Here is a 20,851-nt window from a genome sequence, read left to right as displayed (position 1 = left end):
CCACACCCCCTGCTCATTCCTGAATCAAATGAAATCTAGTTATTGTTTTCTCCACTTTGTTGAAAATACTCTTGACTGGTGTCACCAGTATCTTACTAGTTTCCAAATCCACTGGGTTCATTTACATAGTCCCATATCACAGTACCTGCTACATTTATCACTGTGGGTTATAAATGCCTTCTTTGGATATGTATAACTCTACTTATCTTCCCAGTCTTCCTTTTTACTCTTCAGGTTTATTCACTGACATCTGCTCCTGGGCCCTCCTTGGGAGATGATTGTCACTATTTTCTGTGCCTCACAGTGTACTTTGAAGTCTCTCACTCAGATGGCTGCTAGCATTTTCCTCCTTACCATACACCATAAACTGGACCATGTCTCCTTAGCTGGTCTGCATGTTAGAGTCACCTAAAATTCGTTGAAAATGTCCAGACTCCAGAATCCACTCCACGATGATTAAATCACAGTCTCCAGCAGCAGTGATCTTCAGTGATTCCATTGTGCTAACCAGTTTGGCCTTGTTGTCAGAGAGTCAGACATGACTGAGCAACTGAACTGAATGGAACCAGTTTGGGAAACAGTGCTTAACATGTGTCGTCTAACTTAAAAATCTTGACAAAATTGTCACATAGCTATTTCTAAGCTATTATAAAAGGTTGAGAACCAAGTCACAGAAAATACAAGTCATGTTCCCAAGGACACACCAGAAATCCATAGACCTAGGATCAATTATAGGAATAATTATATTCTTCATTAAACTTGGTCTTTTACCTAATTTTAATGGATGCCATTAATCTCTAACCAGGGCATACATCAGAGATTTATCCTGTGTAGGACCACTCTCTGATCTCCAACATCTAATCAGGCACTGAAAATAAAGTGAAAGTGAAAGCCATTCAGTTGTGTCTGACTCATTGCAACCCCATGGACTATACAGTCTGTGGAATTCTACAGGCCAGAATACTGAAGTGGGTAGCCTTCCCCTTCTTCAGGGGATCTTCCCAACCCAGGGACTGAATCCAGGTCTCCTGCATTACAGGCAGATTCTTTACCAGCTGAGCTAAATGGGCAGCCCAACCAGAAACTAATTCATAAAAATTTTCATCTCTAATCTCATCACTTACCTCTAATATTCTGAGTGGTATTTATTTCTGGGTGGAATAATGGACTTGCCTTTTCACTGGGTTCTCTGCTGTGAGTGTCTATCTCTCTGTGTCTTTCTCTAATTTTTCTCTGTCATCACAGTGGTGATTGAGTCATCTTTCTTAGAAACAAATATGATTACTGTTCTCTTTCACAAGCTCCATTTGTTCTATCTATTTGTTAGTTCTCATTTTTGCTGCTGCTGCTAAGTCACTTCAGTTGTGTCCGACTCTGAGCGACCCCATAGATGGCAGCCCACAAGGCTCCCCCATCCCTGGGATTCTCCAGGCAAGAACACTGGAGTGGGTTGTCATTTCCTTCTCCAATGGACGAAAGTGAAGTTGCTCAGTCGTGTCTGACTCTTAGCGACCCCATGGACTGCAGCCTACCAGGCTCCTCCATCCATAGTTCTCATTGTAGCAAACAAACAAAAATAACTTCAAAGACTGCTTCAAATGTCTTATTTTTCTACTGTTCACACTCATCCAACATGTAGTGGTGATATATGTAAAGATCTTAAGTCTTCAATTATGTAATGTTTTTATTGTTCAGTAGCTAAGTCATGTCCGACTCTTTGTGACCCCATGGACTATAGCACATCAGTGTCCTCTGACCTCCACTGTCTCCCAGAGTTTGCTCAAGTTTATGTCCATGGAGTTGGTGATGCCCTCTAACCATCTCATCCTCTGTAGCCACCTTCTCCTTTTGATTCAATCTTTGCCAGTGTCAGGGTCTTTAACAATAAGCTAATTCTTCACATCAGATTTGTCATAGCTTTCTTTCCAAAAAGCAAGCATCTTTTGATGCTTATTCTTACAATTGCAGATGCATTTTATCATGTGGTCTGAAACAGAAGACATCAGAGTTCTGCTACATTTACTTTTATTAATGTTAATATATTAATGACATTAAGATGGCATTGAAATTAAGGTTTAATTTTCAATATTAGTTCTCTTTTTTACATATGCAGTATCAGATTAAGCAAAGCTTTCAATCAAATTTTTTCCAAAGTATTTAAAAATCAAGACTACAATGCTCTATCCTTTACTAAACAATTGGATAAATTAATACTTTAGAGTAAAAACTCACTAAAGTTGAAATTTTTAGGGCTTACTCAAATATGACAGCTGTATTATTACCTTAAGAAACGTCAATAACAAAACAAAATCCTTTAATAGAATTATTTTATAATCTCAAAAACAGGTTAATGCATTATTTTTTTTTTAATGGTCCTAATTCCAAGGAATATAGAATATAAAAAGACTAGTTCCCTGTATACTCGTACAATACATACTTGGTGGTGGTGGTTTAGTTACTAAGTCATGTCCATCTCTTTTGACCCCATGGACTATAGCCCACCAGGCACCTCTGTCCATGGGATTTCCCAGGCAAGAATACTGGAGTGGATTGCCATTTTGTTCTCCATTAATACATAATTTACACAATAAAAAACTGCCAAAATTATCACTTTTTAAACTACAAAAATGACAATTTCATTATTTAAACACTAAGATATGATCAGTTTAATATTAGTTGCAGTGATGTCATCCCCCAACCCATAAAAATGGGGTTAATATAAGGGTCTTATAAAAGGCTGATTCCATAAAAGGTATATCCATAAAAATAAACTGTTTCTGGGTAGCATTAGAATGCTCAATTATAAAAAAAAAAAATTTAAAGAATAAAATGTAAAAATAATCACTGAAAAAAAAAGAAGGTTTTTCATTAGGCAAAGTAATTGCATAACTGCCAGGTTTTACATTTAGATAGTCAATTATTCCCTTGATACTTTATTTGGGGAATTTATCATTCTTATTTTTTTTCCTGATAAGTATAAATGTTTTGATGTGTGTGATTAAAGGTTAAAACCAGTGATAGAAGGTGGTTAAAATATTTGGGACATAATTGAAAAAAAAAAGGCACAATTCAGAGTGATAGGGTGAGGAAAGAGGTGGGAAGGATTTCAGGATGGGAGGACGCATATATAGCTGTGACTGATTCATGTTGATGTATGGCAAAAACTATCACAAAATTGTTAAGTAATTATCCTCCAATTAAAATAAATAATTTAATTAAAAAAGAAAAATAAATTAATGATGATGTTAATAAAAGCAAATAAAAGGCAAATTGAATTAGTAAAGTATCTTGAAATCTCTCGAGATGGTTTCTAGGCATTATACTACTCTAATTCTAAGACATTTAAAGATTTGAAAGCCAACTTCAACAGAATAAAGAGGACAGAATTACACAGTCTCTGTGTGAAATGTGTGAGTATTTTTCATTTTACCTCTTTACAGAACAATGCTTTCTGTTGAAAGACTGACAAACACAGAATCCTACAAAACAAATTCTGATACAGAAAGATTCCAGTTTGTTTGTGAAGTTAATAATATCAAATAAAATATTCTCTGATGACATTGCACAACCCAATATAACTAAACTTAAAGTATTCTTACTCTCACCCATGTATGTAATATACATCTGGGTTTCTGGACTCTTTATTTATTTAAATATGTACTTACTTACCTCCATCTATCATTATCCTCATTTATCTCTATACCTATCTGGCAAGACTGTATCAATCCAAGGGCCACTTAAGGCACCGAAAATTTGAAGTTTTCTCTTTATGTAAGGTCATCCTGGTTCAAAGATGTGTATAACTATATCATCTGCTTGCCTTAATCCTGGGGACAAGACCAGAGTAAAAAGTCTCAGGTTTGCTCCTCTTTTCTTTTTGGAACAGTTGTTAAGAGCTCAGACTCTGAGTTTTGGAGTCAGACTGCTTGTGTGTTCTCAGGCATATTGGTTACATCTTTATCAGTTGCTCACCTGTAGATAATGCTTAACCGTACACTGGTGATAATTTATGTAAAGCTCTTATGAGCTGTATAAGCATCTGTTGTTGTTGATTTTTTTGTCAGTGGTAGTTATTGTTGCTGATGTTGTTTATACCTAGCTGTGATCATGACACAGAACAGGCCAGTGAGGGATTGCTATGCTTAGTGACTGTTAATTTATTTAAAGCAAGAAGTAATGTACCTTGATGGAGCTGTGGGAGCTATTCTTATCCCTCTGCCTCTAACACCTCTGCCACGACCAGAGTCCTCTGAGCCATTTAAGTAAGATAATTCACGTAGTTGTTCCTGACGAATTTCATCATTATAGTCCTAGGGAAAAAAAAAATAATATATGACCTGTTGAGTTAAAATGGGGCCTGGAGTTCTTAGAACTGAACAAACACAGTAAGAAAAAGTTTTTTTTTTTTTTTTTTTTGCTGGAGACACATACAAAAATTCAAAATGATGTAAAAGTAAACATACTGTAAGTTTTTAGTTTTATAGAGAAAAATTGAAATTGCTTCTTTTGCCAAGGAAGTACACAGCTGGAAATCAAATGAGATTTGCTGGGATATCACTTTATATGTTAGCCAGAAAAGAAAAGATAACAATACAGAACAAGATTTTAGAAGGTACCACGATTATGGTTGCTCATAAGAGAAACAACTTTAGTGGAATGAGTATATGCAGATTGTGTATGACTGCATAACACTCAATTATCCCTGACACATAAACTGAAGAGGGTCAACTCCAAGGACCAAAGTAGACACTGTGGTAAAATAATTTTAAAATTCAGTGAATGGCCAGTTTCAGACAACTTGAAAGCTGTGCAATTGAGCTAAACAACTTGATGAGCAATGTTTAAAAATAAATACTTTCCTATGTGTTCTAGCTATGGGCTGATGGAGAATAATAGCCAGAGCAGAAAGCAAGCTTCATAGCAGTCAGAGACTGGGTCAAAGTCAAAGAGACTAGCTTGGTTCTGCACCAGTGTGGAAACATACCTGTCATTTAAATAGGACCAAAGAATGACCTGAGTCACTGAAGATGAATGCTATCTGCAAAAAACTAGTGTCAGTCTAATGTGTTCCTCTTTTTACTGCTACACTTATGTGAATGTACACACACACACACACACACCCCTGGTGGAGCAATGCAAAACTGGATAATTGATTTTTTTGCCAAATGGGCAATCCAAGTAAATTCTATTTCATTAAAGATGGGTTTAGGTGAAAGTCATGAGCTATCTAGGAATTGAGATGAGAAATATTTGTAGCAATGTTTGGGTTAACATAAATGATGTCTGAGGTCTTGTTGTGGACACTTGAGCCTGGTTAGCTCTATGCATGTGAGTTATAGTAACAGCACATGGAAACCGTGCACTCACCTGCATAGCCCAGCCTAGAAGATGGGGGGATGCATGCAATCTACAAGCATTTCTAACACAAATTTTACCTCAAGCCCCCAAAACTACTTTGTTCACAAGTAAAAGTACTAGTCATTCCAAAGCATTTACTTTTTATTTTTAACATGTTGCTTTCATGTTCACCCTGTTCAGCACCTGACTACAGTGATAATGGATTCAGGAGAATAGATTGACAGAAAAGCTATTGACAATTAACAAGTCATATATTACTCAATTTATACCTCTTATTTTTCACATTCACACAGCAATAAAACTGAAGAATTAACATGCCTAATATTTTATTAGGATTGGGGAATGTGATGAATTGCTACTTCTGATTGAAATGACTAGTCACTATAATGATTATCCCATGTAATATTCCTAATTTGACAGCAGATCTTTGCAGCTTCTTATCTAATGAAAATCCATGGACCCCCCAAAGTTTTTTTTATTTATTTTAATTGAAGAATAATTTCAATATTGTGATGGTTTTTTCCATACATCAATGTGAATTGGCCATAGGTATACATACATGTGTCTCTTTCATCCTGAATCCCCTCTTCCACTTCTCTCCCCACCCTATCCCTCCAGGTTGTCATGAATTATAAAAAGGAGACAGATTCTAATTCTTGCAATATTGAAGACTGAGAAAAAGTTAACAAATTGCAGATAAATGTATACATGTAATATTACTTTAGAGCATATCTTATGACAGAATTAGACAATGTACTATTATGAATATTAATGTCAAAAATAGACACTAAGATTAAGTTAGCTCTTAGCATAAGCAAAACACTATTGTTAATATGTAATCAAATTTCTCATGAGCTAGTTAGCATTTCAATCATATTTGATCATTCACTGAGAGTTGCTCTTGGGTAGATGGCCTTGGGAGAAATATGAGTTCAGAACAAAGCAAGAGGAATTCTATTGTCAGTTACATCTGCAGTTACAGCTTTGAGTTCAGTTGGCCAACACAATCCTGGAAGATGATCCAGTTTTGTTTTGTTTTGTTTTTTAATATATTATATCTAACTAGCTCATAAGAAATTTGATTACATATTAGCAATAGTGTTTTGCTTACACTAAGAGCTAACTTAATCTTAGTGTCAACTTTTGACATTAATATTCATAATAGTACATCTATCAGAATTAGACAATGTACTATTATGAATATTAATAGTTGGCCAACTGAACTCAGAGCTGTAACTGACAATAGAATTCCTCTTGCTTTGTTCTGAACTCATATTTCTCCCAAGGCCATCTACCCAAGAGCAACTCCCAGTGAATGATTAAATGTGATTGAAATGCTAAAATAAGTGATACCTGGGAGTTACAAGTCTCCTCTGCCTGTGCCACAAGGATTTCTAGACAGCCGAGCTGAATTTCCCTGTAATGCCATTTTCCCAGGCTGTTTAGGACCTCTCTTTACTTTGGGTCAGATATTCTATTGTGAGGGCTCTCCAGCCTTCCTTGGCTCCCTCTTTAATTACTCATTTATCTTTTTAGCCATAAAAACATTTTCCTTAATGAAGTCCTTATATGTTTAACCCAAGTTAATCCTGATTCTGGGAGAACCAGAACTAACACAGAGAATGCTGACAAAATCAAGTTCCCAACATTACAGGCTGAGAGCTTTGGTATAGCCATTGATGTAAATGCTGGTGGAGCCTATTCTGTCCAACATACCTTATACTCCGATTAATTAGAATATTTGTCACTCTCTTATTTTAAAATGATTACATATAGATTAAACATGGAACGGATTGCTGATTAGCAAAATGTGTTAATTGCTCAGTCCTATTTGGCTCTTTGTGATACCATGGACTATTGTCCACCAGGTTCCTCTGTCTATGAAATTTTCCAGGCAAGAATACTGGAGTGTTGCCATTCCCTTCTCCAGGGTATCTTCTCAACCCAGAGATCAAGCCTGGTTTCCTTCATTGCAGGCAGATTCTTTGTCATCTGAGCCATGAGGGAAGCCCCACTGGCTAGCAAAAAGGATAGTAATTGATATTTTAAGAAAATAAATTGAATGTTGTCCACTTTTCTAAATCATTTCACTTAATAAAAGGGTATGGGAGAGTCACAGAATGAGCAAAACAAGACATGTTTTAGGCTTTAGCTAAGGTAGATGAATTGTGGAAACAATGAAATTCTACTTAGTATATACCTGTGTGATGTAGTGAGAGAGGATGGGCAACCACAAGCTCTTCAAGAATACCTTAGTGGAAGGTGTACAGTATGACTTGGGAAGGCAGGAATAAAATATATTTTAATGCAAAAATGGCTAGAAGTATAATGACACCATTAACAAGAGAAAGAAAGGAATGAAAAAAAGTTTGAATATAGAGAATTTACATTTGATCTTGATAACCTCAGTTTAAAATGCTAAGGAAATATTAAGGTTTATCTTAGAAATTCAGAGATGGGTTGGGTGAGTAATTTTGAATGTCATTTGCATGTTAAATTTGAATGTCAAATTTGGAGTAAATTTGAATGTCATTTGTGAGAAATGAAACAGATATTGCATAAGAGAATTGCAAAGTAATAGTGACAAATATTTTTTAATCATACTTTTAATGTAAATTTATATCATTGAAGAAAAATCAGTCGATATATTAATTACAATATTCAGTTCAGTTCAGTTCAGTCGCTCAGTCGTGTCCGACTCTTTGCGACCCCATGAATCACAGCACGCCAGGCCTCCCTGTCCATCACCAACTCCCGGAGTCCACTCAGACTCACGTCCATCGAGTCAGTGATGTCATCCAGCCATCTCATCCTCCGTTGTCCTCTTCTCCTCCTGCCTCCTATCTCTCCCAGGATCAGAGTCTTTTCCAATGAGTCAACTCTTCACATGAGGTGGCCAAAATACTAGAGTTTCAGCTTTAGCATCATTCCTTCCAAAGAAATCTCAGGGCTGATCTCTAGTATCTAGCTCTTTCAAATAAATGATAAATAATTTTAAATGCCCAAATAAATGACAAATAAATGATAAATAATTTTAAATGCCCAAATGTAAAGCTACTGAGACTCTAAGTATTCTCTAGACTATATATATCTTGTGTATTATATTCATGATATAAATTTAATTTTCTAAACTCCAAAGCTTTTAAAGGTGTATCATGTGCTCATATCCAGTTTTTCATTAAGCACAGATCAAACTTTGAATTAATCATTCATTACTAGGTCATGAATCCAGCTGAAACTAGAGCATCTTAGTAAACGTTTAATTGAGGCATATGTTCCTGATATTTTTGTTACCTAGAATCTTAAAATTACTAGTGAAAAAAGAAATGTTCCACGATTGCATTGCAAATGTGATATTATAAAAAAATATACTACAACCTGAATTGGAGACAAAATGTTTGAGTAGAAGGACATGAGCTCACCTCCTCTCAAATAAATAAATAAATAAATAAAATAAAAAAAACTCCACCAAAATCACAACTAAATGTTGACCAACCATCAACCAAAAATACTGGAACTAACAAAAAAATGATATTCTACATCCAAAGACAGAGAAGAAGCCACATTAAGATGGTAGGAGGTATGCATTTGTGATATAATTAAATCCAATATCCACTGAGTAGGTGACCCACAAACTGGACAATAATTATACTGCAGAAGCTCTCCTACAGAAGTGATCATTTTGAGACACACAGCAGGCTCCCAGGACTGGGGAGTCTGGCATTAGGAGGAGGAACTTCCAGAGCCTTTGGTTTGGAGGCCAGTGAGGCTTAATCTCAGGAGCTGCACAAGATTTGGGGAAAGAAATTCTGCTTTTAGAGGTACAGACAAGCTCTTGTGCACACTGGGACCCAGGGAAAAAACAGTAACTTCACAGGAACATGGGCCAGACCATGGTTTTGAAGGGTCTCTTGTGGTGGCAGGGGCAGCTGTGGATCACTGTAGGAATGAGGACATTAATAATACAGGGACCATAGAGTACTAACTGGGATGAGCCTTCTGGAGGTTACTTTTTTAGCAATAAGATCTGGACTCACCCAATAGACTATAGTCTCCAGTGCTAGGATGCTTCAGGCCTAACAACTAACAGGGCAGAAACGGAGATTCACACATCAGCAGATAGGCTGCTAAAAGTGCTACTGAGCTAACAGCCACCTGTAAACACACCATTTGGCATGGCCCTTCCCACATGAGATCTTGCTCACTAGTGGTCAGACACTAGTCCCTCCCACCAGGAAGCCTGCACAAGCTTCTAGTCCAGTCTCACTTACCAAGAGCAGACACTAGAAGCAAGTGGGGCTACAATCCTGCATTTGTGGAATGGAGGCCATGAATACAGACAAAATGAGATAGCAGAGAAATATGTCCCAGATGAAAGGACAAAATAAAACCCCAGAAGAACAGGTAAGTGAAATGGAGGTAGGAAATCTACCCCAAAATAAATCAGAGTAATGATGGTAAAGATGATGCAAGGTCTTGAAGAAAATGGAGATACAGACCTAGAAGATACAAGAAATTTTTAACAAAGAGCTAGAAGATAGAAAGAACAAACAGAGCTGAAGAATAAAAGAACTGAAATAGAACATACACTAGAAGGAATCAGGAGCAGAATAAATGAGGCAGAAAAACTGATAAGTGATCTGGAAGATAGAATGATGGAAATCATAAGTGGAACAGAATAAAGCAAAAAGGACTGGAAAGAAATGAGGAAAGTTAAGAGACTTCCAATATTAAATGCACGAAGATTTGCATTATATAGTCCCAAAGGAGAAGAGAGAGAAAGAGACTGAGAAAATATTCGAAGAGAAAATAAATGAAAACTTCACTAAAGGGGAAAGAAAACAGTCAAACAAGTTCAGAAAGTGCAGAGATTCCTATACAAGACAAGCCAAGGAAGAGCATGCCAAAACACATGTTAATCAAATTGACAAAACTTAAAGATAAAGAAAATATACTAAAATCAGCAAAGGAAAAGCAATAAATAACAAACAAGGGAATCCCATAAGACTATCATCTGATTTTGTTCATCAGAAACTTTGGAGACCAGAAGGGATTTGCATGATATATATAGAGTGATGAAAGAGAAAAATTTTCAACCAAGAATACACAACAGAGCAAGGTTCTCATTCAGATATGAAGAGACCAAACGATCTATAACAAACAAAAGCTAAGAAAATGGTAATAAGGATATTTGTTGTTGTTGTTCAGTCGCTAAGTCATGTCTGACTCTTTGAAACCCAATGGGCTACAGTATGCCAGGTTTTCCTGTCCTCCACTATCTCCTAGAGTTTGCTTAAGTTCATGTCCATTGAATTGGTGATGCTATCTAACTATCTCATAATATATATCAATAACTACTTTAGGTGTAAGTGGATTAAATGCTCCAACAAAAAGACAGACTGGCTGAATGGATACAAAAACAAGACCCATATATACGGTGTCTACAAGAGACGTATTTCAGACCTAGGAACACAAGAAAACATACAGACTGCAAGTGAGGAGATGGAAGACATTGCTTCATGCAAATAGAATTCAAAAGAAAGCTGGAGTAGCAATACTAATATCAGACAAAATGGACTTTAAAATAAAGACTATTACAGGAGACAAGGAAGAACACCACATAATGATCAAGGAATCAACCTGAGAAGAAGATATAACAAGTGTAAATATACATGCACCAAACATAGGAGCACCTCAATACATAAGGCAATGCTAAGAGCCATGAAAACCAAGAAGCAACAATTAGAACTGGACATGGAACAACTGACTGGTTCCAAATCGGGAAAGGAGTATGCCATCTATGGGGTCGCACAGAGTTGGACACGACTGAAGAGACTTAGCAGCAGCAGCAGCAAGGCTGTATACTGTCACCCTGCTTAATTAATTTATATATAGAGTAAATCATGGAAAATACTGGACTGAATGAAGCACAAGCTGGGATCAAGATTGCCAGGAGAAATATCAGTAACCTCAGATACGAAGATGGCACCACCCTTATGTCAGAAAGTGAAGAAGGACTAGAGAGACTATTGATGAAAGTGAAAGAGGAGAGTGAAAAAGTTGGCTTAAAACTCAACATTAAGAAAAACCAGATCATGGCATGTGGTCCCATCATTTCATGGCATATATAAAGGGAAACAGTGACACACTTTACTTTTTGGGGCTCCAAAATCACTGTAGATGATGACTCCAGCCATGAAATTAAAAGACACTTGTTCCTTGGAAGGAAAGTTATGACCAACATAGACAGTATATTAAAAAGCAGAGATATTACTTTGCCAACGAAGATCTGTCTCATCAAAGCTATGGTTTTTCCAGTAGTCATGCATGGATGTGAAAGTTGGACTATAAAGAAAGTCAAGAGCTGAAGAATTGATGCCTTTGAATTGTGGTGTTGGAGAAGACTCTTGAGAGTCCCTTGGGCTGCAAGGAGATCCAACCAGTCCATCCTCACAGAAATCAGTCCTGAATATTCACTGTAAGGACTGATGCTGAAACTGAAACTCCATTCCTTTGGCCACCTGATATGAAGAACTGACTCATGTGAAAAAGAAGAAAACAATTAAAAAAAAAAAAACCAGATGCTTGGAAAGATTGAAGGCGGGAGGATAAGGGGATGACAGAGAATGAGATGCTTGGATGGCATCACCGACTTGATGGACATGAGTTTGAGCAAGCTCTGGGAGTTGGTGGTAGACAAGGAAGGCTGGCATTCTACAGTCCATGGGGTTGCAAAGAGTTGGACATGACTAAACGACTGAGCTGACCTGAACTGAACTGAACAGCCATGAAAGGGGAGATTGACAGTGACTCAATAATAGTTGGGGGCTTTAATGTTCTTCTTACATCAATGGATAGACCATTCAGACAGAAAACTGTTAAGGAAACACAAGTTTTACATGGCATATTAGACCAGATAGAATTGATGGGACATTCCATCCAAAAACAGCAGAATACATGCATACAGAATATTCTCTAGAATAGATCACATCTTGATACACAAATCAATCCTTGGTAAATACAAGAAAATTGAAGTCATACCAAGAATCTTTCTGACCACAACACTATGAGATTAGAAATCAACAACAAGAAATCAATCAAACTTTAGGAGTCAAAATATAGGAAGCAAACACATGGAGGCTAAACAATATGCTACTAAATAACCAATGGATCACTTATGAAATCAAAGAAAAAAATAAAAAAATACATAGAGACAAATGATAACAAAGGCAAGGTTATCCAAAACATACGGGATGCAGCAAAGCTGTTATAAAAGGGATGTTTATAGCAAAACAAGGTTACCTCAGAAAACAAGAAAAATCACAAATAATCAACCTAATCTTTTCTTTAAAACAATTAGAGGAAGATGAACAAGCAAAACCCAAAATTAGTAGAAGGAAAGGAATCATAAAAATCAAAGCAGAACTAAATGAAATACCAATGAAGAAAACAATAACAAAGCTTAATGACACTAAAAGTTGGTTCTTTGGAAAGATAAACAAAATTGATAAACCTTCAGCCAGACTTATCAAGAAAAAAAAAGAGGACTCAAATCAATAAAATTATTAATGAAAAGAAGTTACCAGTGACATTGCAAAAATACAAAGGATCATAAAAGACTACTATAAGCAAGTATATGCCAATAAAATGGACAATCTAGAAGAAATGGATACATTCTTGAGAATTCCAAGTTCCAAGATTGGTTAAGTTCCCAATACTGAACCAGCAAGAAATAGATAATATGAAAATAATAATCATAAGTATGATTTAAAATCTTCCAACAGACAAAAATCCAGGAACACATGGCTTCATAGGTGAATTCTATCAAATATTTAGAAAAGACTTAATGCTTATCCTTCTCAAATTCTTCTGAAAGCTTGCAAAGGGATGGACACTGCCAAGCTCATTCTACAAGGCCACAACTGCTCTGATACAAAAATTGATAAATATATCACACAAAAAAAGAAAACTAGAGACAAATATCATTGATGAACATAGATCCAAAGTTTTCTTAAAAATATTAGTAAACAAAATCCAACAACACATTAAAAAGATCAGATAACATAGTTAGTGGGATTTATCAAGTGCACAGATGCAAGGATTCTTCAGTATATGCAAATTAATAAATGTGATTCACCATACTAACAAACTAAAGAATAAAAACCATTAGATCATCTCAATGGATTCAGTAACAGCTTTTGACAAAATTAAACAAACATTTATGATAAAAACTTCCCAGAAAGTGGGCATAGAGGGAAATAACCTCAACACATTAAAGGCCATATATATATGAAAAATCCACAACAAACATCATTCTCAATGATAAAAATGGAATAATTTCATCTAAAAGCTAGAACAAGGCAAGAATGTCCTTTATTAATTACTCCAGCCTTTATTAATCAATACAGTTTGGAAGTTCTAGCGAAAGCAATCAGACAAGGAAAGGGAATAAAAGGAATCCATACTGGAAAATAATAAAACTGTCACTATTTGCAGATGACATGATATTACATGTAAAATATCCCAAAGATCCCGCCAGACACTACTAGTGATAATCAATGAATTTTGCATAGCTGCAGGATATGAAATTAATATACAAAAATCTTTTTAATTTCTATACACTAAAGATGAAAAACCTCAAACAGAAATTAAGGAAACAATCCCTCTTACCATTGCTGCAAAAAGTAAAATACTTAGGAATAAATGTATGTAAGAAGGCAAAAGACTTGGGCACAGAATATATGATACTGTTATAAGAAAGTGAAAACGACATAAGCAGATGCAGAAATAGACCATATTCTTCTATGGGAATAATTAATATTTTGAAAGTGACTGTACTAGCCAAAGAAATCTACAGATTGAATGCAATCTCTGTCAAATTATCAATGGTATTTATCATTGAATTAGAAGAAAAAAAACTTTATAATTTGTATGGAACACAAAATACCTCAAATCGTCAAAATAATCTTTAGAAAGAAAAACGAAGCTGGAAGATTCAGGCTCCTTGATTTCACACTATACTGCAAAACTACAGTAGTCAAGATAGCATGGTAAAGGCAGCAAAACAGAAATATAAATTGATTGTATTCTTTGCAGTTGATGATGAAGAGGCTCTATACTGTCAACAAAAACAAGACCTAAAGCTGACTGTGGGTCTTATCAAACCTCTTTATTGGAAATTTCAGGCTTATGTTAAGGAAAGTCGGGAAAGCCACTAAGCCATTCAGATGTAACCTAAATCAAATCTTTTATGATTTTAGGCTGGAGATGACAAATAGATTCAAGGGATTAGATCTGGTGAACAGAGTGTTGGAAGAACTACAGACAGAAGTTTGTAACATTGTACAGGAAGCAGTGATCAAAACCATCCCAAAGAAAAAGAAATTCAAGAAGGCAAAGTGATTATCTAAAGAAGTTTTACAAATATATGAGAAAAGAAGATAAATGAAAGGCAAAGAAGAAAGAGAAATACATACCAAAATGAAAGCAGAGATCCAGAGAATAGAAAGGAGAGATAAGAAGGCCTTCTTAAATGTGCAATGTGAAGAAATAGAGGAAAACAATAGAATGGGAAAGACTAGACATCTCTTCAAAAAAATTAGAGAGATCAAGGGAATATTTCATGCAAGCATGTGCATGATAAAGGGCAGCAACAGTAAGGACCTAACAGAAGTAGAAAAGAAGGGTGGCAAGAATTACACAGAACTATATTAAAAACATCTTAATGACTCAGATAACCACGATGGTTGTGGTCACTCACATAGAGCTAAATATCCTGGAATGTCAAGTCAAGTAGGCCTAAGGAATAATTACTATGAACAAAGCTAGTGGAGGTGATAGAATTCCAAATGAACTATTTAAATTCCAATAAGAGGTTGTTGTTCAAGTACTGCACTCAATATGTCAGCAAATTTGTAAAAGTTAGCAGTGGCCACAGGACTGGAAATGGTCAGTTTTCATTCCAGTCCCAAATAAGGGGAGTGCCAAAGAAAGTTCAAACAACCACACAATTGTGCTCATTTCCCATGCTAGAAAGGTTATGCTCAAAATCCTTCAAGCTAGGCTTCAGCAATACATGAATCAAGAACTTCCAGATGAACAAGTTGGGTTTAGAAAAGGCAGGGGAAACAGAGATCAAATTGCCAACATTCGTCGGATCATAGAGAAAGCCAGGGAATTCCAGAAAAACATCAGTTCCACTGACTATGCTAGGCTTCCCTGGTGGCTCAAAGGTTAAAGCGTCTGCCTGCATTGCGGGAGACCTGGGTTCGATCCCTGGGTGAGGAAGATCCCCTGGAGAAGGAAATGGCAACCCACTCCAGTATTCTTGCCTGGAGAATCCCATGGACGGAGGAGCCTGGTGGGCTACAGTCCACGGGGTCGCAAAGAGTTGGACACGACTGAGCGACTTCACTTTCACTTCACTCACTGACTATGCTAGAGCCTTTGACTATGTGGATCACAACAAACTGGAAACTTCTTAAGATGGGAATACCATCTTTACCTGTCACTTTATCTATCTCTTGAGAAACCTGTATGCAGATCAAGAATCAACACTTAGATCCCAACATGCAAAATGGGAAAGGAGTTCGATAAGGCTGTATATTGTCACCCAGCTTATTTACCTTGTATGTAGAGTATATTATGCAAAATGTCAGGCTGGTGAATCACAAGCTCGAATCAAGATGTCTGGGAGAAATATCAACACCCTCAGATATGCAGATAATACCACTCTAATGGCATAAAGTGAAGAAGAACTAAAGAACCTCTTGAAAAAAAGTGAAAGAGGAAAGTGTGAAAGCTGGTTCTAAACTCAACATTCAAAAAAGAAAAAAAAAATATGGCATCCAATTCCCTTCATGACAAATGGAAGGGGAAAAATTAGAAGTGGTGACAGATTTTATTTTCTTGTACTTCAAAATCACCATGGACACGTGTTCCCAAGTGCTCCTTTTTTTTTTTTAATTTTATTTTATTTTTAAACTTTATATAACTGTATTAGTCTTGCCAAATATCAAATCAGAATCCAACAACACATTAAAAAGATCATACACCATGTATACCCATGTGCTCTTTTTTAAAAGACAAAAGCAGTCAAAGAATCTCACTCTACCATCGTTTCTAAATTGGTATTATTGTCATTCATGGTGGTGGTGGTGCTGATGTTGAGTTTTTGACATGTGTGTAAAGTGTGTGATGGTAGCTGTCTGACTAAGGAATTGAGACAGGGGAAGCAAATGATTAGATAAATGTAGAAATCAGATCAATTTCTAGGCCTAAAGACAGGCATTTTGAGCTCTAGTTCAGATTCTGTCTGTGTGACATTATGAAAATCAGCTTTCTCGGTCAGGGAAAGGTCAGCAAAAGCAACATAAGTGTGACTTGGGGCACAGATAAATGGGATTTGTACCTCACACTGTAACAAAATGGGCAATAAATGACAGCATAGTCATTTTTAGTATGTTGGAAATTGACCTACAGAGCCTGATGAGATCTAAGTTCACAGTGTGACTAGATAAAATTATTGTGTCAAAATTATTTATATGAACTGTCTAGCTCTAAGACTTTTTTGTTTTGTTTTGTTTTAATTCTTGTGGACTGGCTAGTTTGGCATAACATGACTCTTCTTTAATATCTCCCTTCTAAAAGGTAATCTTTTATCTAATTTCCTCATTTCAAATTATTTCTGGCCATGTTAACTGGCATAAATTCTAAAAAGAATAACCCCAAAACAGTCACATTTTTCCAGAGTTTGAAAACCACTGGCTTATATATGAGGTAAGAAGAAAAGACCTACATTCCATCTGTGGGAGCTGCAAGATCTGGCACATTCACATGGGGCTCAGAACTGATGTTTCAGAGAGATGAGGGGGTGAAATATCACTTAGTGTCTTTCTCTCTACTTGTACAATTCTGAGTTGTGTGAAAAAATCTATTTTTATGTATTTGAGTTGAGATAAAAATCATTTTCTACTTTAAAAAAATGATACAAGACATTGAGAGCTTAAAGGAGAAATAACACGTGATGTGGCATCACTGTAAAATAATTGTGACATTACTGTGCATTGGTAGGATTTAGGTTAATTTCATGATAAAAATATTTTATAAGCCATGGCAGTTTTCTGAAGAGTTAAGTTTTAAAACCATGAGCAAAAAATAAAATTATCTGTATACAACTCTGAAGACACAATGTCATGCACCGATTATTCATGTAAAATTTTGGTCCCATTGCCTGGGCCAGATTCTGACATTGGTGCTGATTATCTGTATGGTTTAATGTAAGAATTCAAGGCCATGAATTTTCTTATCAATAAACAAAATTAATAATAGTAATGAAACAATATGACTATTTGGAGGATTAAATAAATAAGAATATGTAAACTGCTTGAGATAATGCCTCAAACATACTGATCATATGAAAAATGTTCACTATTGTTTTTCCATGCAGGTTATAGGATTCCCCAATCTGATATATTATCTACTTAAATGTTATATCAACCTCATTTTATTTTTTGCAGAATTATTATTTTTTTTAGTTAAAAAGGAAATCTTCAAATATTGCATGCATGTGGATGTATTATATCACATAAGTTTCTAAAGTAGTAGAGACTTTTAGGACTATACTAAATCATGAAATATTAAAAATTTGCTATTGGTTATTTAGACTCAAAAGCTTAAGGCCTTGGGTGAAAATGTGTTACAGGAAAACCCTGATTTGATGAATTCAGGAAGTTTCAGAGCCATGAAGTAGGACTGCTTTTTTGTACGGTAAATTTAACCTACAGTCAAGTCTGAAGTTAGTCTGACTGAATATCTGGAAAATACCCAGTCCTAAAAAGTCCTCAAGCTGGAGCATATTTAGACGTAGTGAGCATAATATCATTGGTATGAGATGAAGTCCTACGGACAATAAATAAAACAAAAATTTGTTGTTTAGTTGCTAAGTCATGTCCCATACTTTTGCAACCTACTCACTTTTAAAAGAATGTGAGAATGCAACTGGAAAAATAAAAGTGAAATGCTTGTGATGAAACAGAAGACTCATTTAAATCACTCCATAAAAGGAGAAGTTAATAAAGTATCAATATAAGCAAAAATATTAGAACAGTGTGAGGAGGGACATTGTGAAGTCACTAAGTTGTGTCTGACTCTGTTACCCTATGGACTGTAGCCTACCAGGCTCCTCTGTCCGTGAGATTTTCCAGGCAAGAGTACTGGAGTGGATTAACACTTCCTTCTCCAGGGGATCTTCCTGACCCAGGGATTGAACCCGGGTCTCCTGCATTGTAGGGAGACGCTTTACTGTCTGAGCCACAAGGGTTGTCTCTCGTGAAGAGGGACATTACCCATCTTAAAGAACAGATAAATTTTAAAAATAAAAAACTACAAAAGCCAAAAATTTTAAAGAAAATAAATACTTTAGAGAAAAGTTTAAATTCAATTCATTTAGAAGGGGTATATAAACAAGGAAAACAAAATATCAGTTCACTAGGTCAAATCTCAGAGAAGGCAATGGCACCCCACTCCAGTACTCTTGCCTGGAAAATCCCATAGACGGAGGAGACTGGTAGGCTGCAGTCCATGGGGTCGCTAAGAGTCAGACACAACTGAGGGACTTCCCTTTCACTTTTCATTTTCACGCATTGGAGAAGGAAATGGCAACCCACTCCAGTGTTCTTGCCTGGAGAATCCCAGGGACAGGGGAGCCTGGTAGGCACAGAGTCGGACACGACTGAAGTGACTTAGCAGTAGCAGCAGGTCAAATCTGTATTCTTACTTTACACTACATGATAAAATACTCAGGCAATGAGCATCACAGGTCAAAGTTACCGGATATGTTGCTACTGCTGCTAAGTCGCTTCAGTCGTGTCGCTTCAGTCGTGTGCGACCCCATAGATGGCAGCCCACCAAGTTCTGCCCTCCTTAGGATTCTACAGGCAAGAACACTGGAGTGAGTTGCCATTTCCTTCTCCAATGCATTAAAGTGAAAAGTGAAAGTGAAGTCGCTCAGTCGTGTCTGACTCTTTGCGACCCCCATGGACTGCAGCCTACCAGGCTTCTCCATCCACAGGATTTTCCAGGCAAGAGTACTGGATTGGGTTGCCATTGCCTTTTCCACTGGATATGTTGAGGTACTTGTAAATGTTCCTGCCATTTCTAGTGCCTTAATGGTACCCATTTGCAACTGTTCTTGTATCATTTAACTAGTAACTTCTCTTGCAGTTATATTTAAATAGTATATCCTATACACTTCTTGTTTTATTCAGTTCAGTTCAGTTCGGTCGCTCACTCGTGTCCGACTCTTTGTGACCCTATGAATCGCAGCATGCCATGCCTCCCTGTCCATCACCAACTCCCAGAGTTCACTCAAATTCACGTCCATCGAGTCAGTGATGCCATCCAGCCATTTCACCCTCTGTCGTCCCCTTTGCCTCCTACCCCAATCCCTCCCAGCATCAGAGTCTTTTCCAATGAGTCAACTCTTCACATGAGGTGGCCAAAATACTGGAGTTTCAGCTTTAGTATCATTCCTTCCAAAGAACACCCAGGGCTGATCTCCTTTAGGATGGACTGGTTGGATCTCCTTGTAGTCCAAGAGACTCTCAAGAGTCTTCTCCAACACCACAGTTCAAAAGCATCAATTCTTCGGTGCTCGGCTTTCTTCACAGTCCAACTCTCACATCCATACATGACCACTGGAAAAACCATAGCCTTAACTAAATGGACAAAGTGATGTCTGTTGGCAAAGTAATGTCTCTGCTTTTCAATATGCTATCTAGGTTGGTCATAACTTTTCTGCCAAGGAGTAAGCGTCTTTTAGTTTCACGGTTGCAGTCACCATCTGAAGTGATTTTGGAGCCCCCCAAAGTAAAGTCTGACACTGTTTCCACTGTTTCCCCATCTATTTCCCGTGAAGTGATGGGACCAGATGCCATGATCTTCGTTTTCTGAATGTTGAGCTTTAAGCCAACTTTTTCACTCTCCTCTTTCACTTTCATCAAGAGACTTTTTAGTTCCTCTTCACTTTCTGCCATAAGGGTGGTGTCATCTGCATATCTGAGGTTATTGATATTTCTCCCAGCAATCTTCATTCCAGCTTATGCTTCTTCCAGCCCAGCGTTTCTCATGATGTACTCTGCATATAAGTTAAATAACACGATGACAATATACAGCCTTGACGTACTCCTTTTCCTATTTGGCGATCCCATGAATAATAGCACGCGAGGTCTCCCTGTTCATCGTCAACTCCCGGAGTTCACTCACACTCATGTTCATCAAGTCGGTGATGCCACCCAGCCATCTCATTCTCTGTCATCCCCTTCTCCTCCTGCCCCCAATCCCTCCCAGCATCAGGGTCTTTTCCAATGAGTCAACTCTTCACATGAGGTGGCCAAAGTATTGGAGTTTCAGCTTCAGCATCAGTCCTTCCAATGAACACCCAGGACTGATCTCCTTTAGGATGGACTGGTTGGATCTCCTTGCAGTCCAAGGC

At 36.9% G+C, this 20,851-nt stretch overlaps 1 protein-coding gene across 2 annotated transcripts in view; it reads right to left on the bottom strand.

The window, feature by feature from the left end:
* KHDRBS2 (KH RNA binding domain containing, signal transduction associated 2) overlaps nt 1-20,851 on the bottom strand; it is a 703,180-nt gene that overhangs the window by 242,323 nt on the left and 440,006 nt on the right. For both annotated transcript variants that reach the window (XM_055571819.1, XM_055571818.1), the window contains exon 5: nt 4,183-4,310. In XM_055571819.1, the coding sequence (XP_055427794.1) occupies nt 4,183-4,310 (128 nt within the window). The remainder of the gene's footprint in view (nt 1-4,182; nt 4,311-20,851) is intronic.

The sequence above is a fragment of the Bubalus kerabau genome, chromosome 3 (assembly GCF_029407905.1).
Source record: "Bubalus kerabau isolate K-KA32 ecotype Philippines breed swamp buffalo chromosome 3, PCC_UOA_SB_1v2, whole genome shotgun sequence".
Lineage (NCBI taxonomy): Eukaryota > Metazoa > Chordata > Mammalia > Artiodactyla > Bovidae > Bubalus > Bubalus kerabau.
This window is presented reverse-complemented; position numbering and strand designations above follow the sequence as displayed.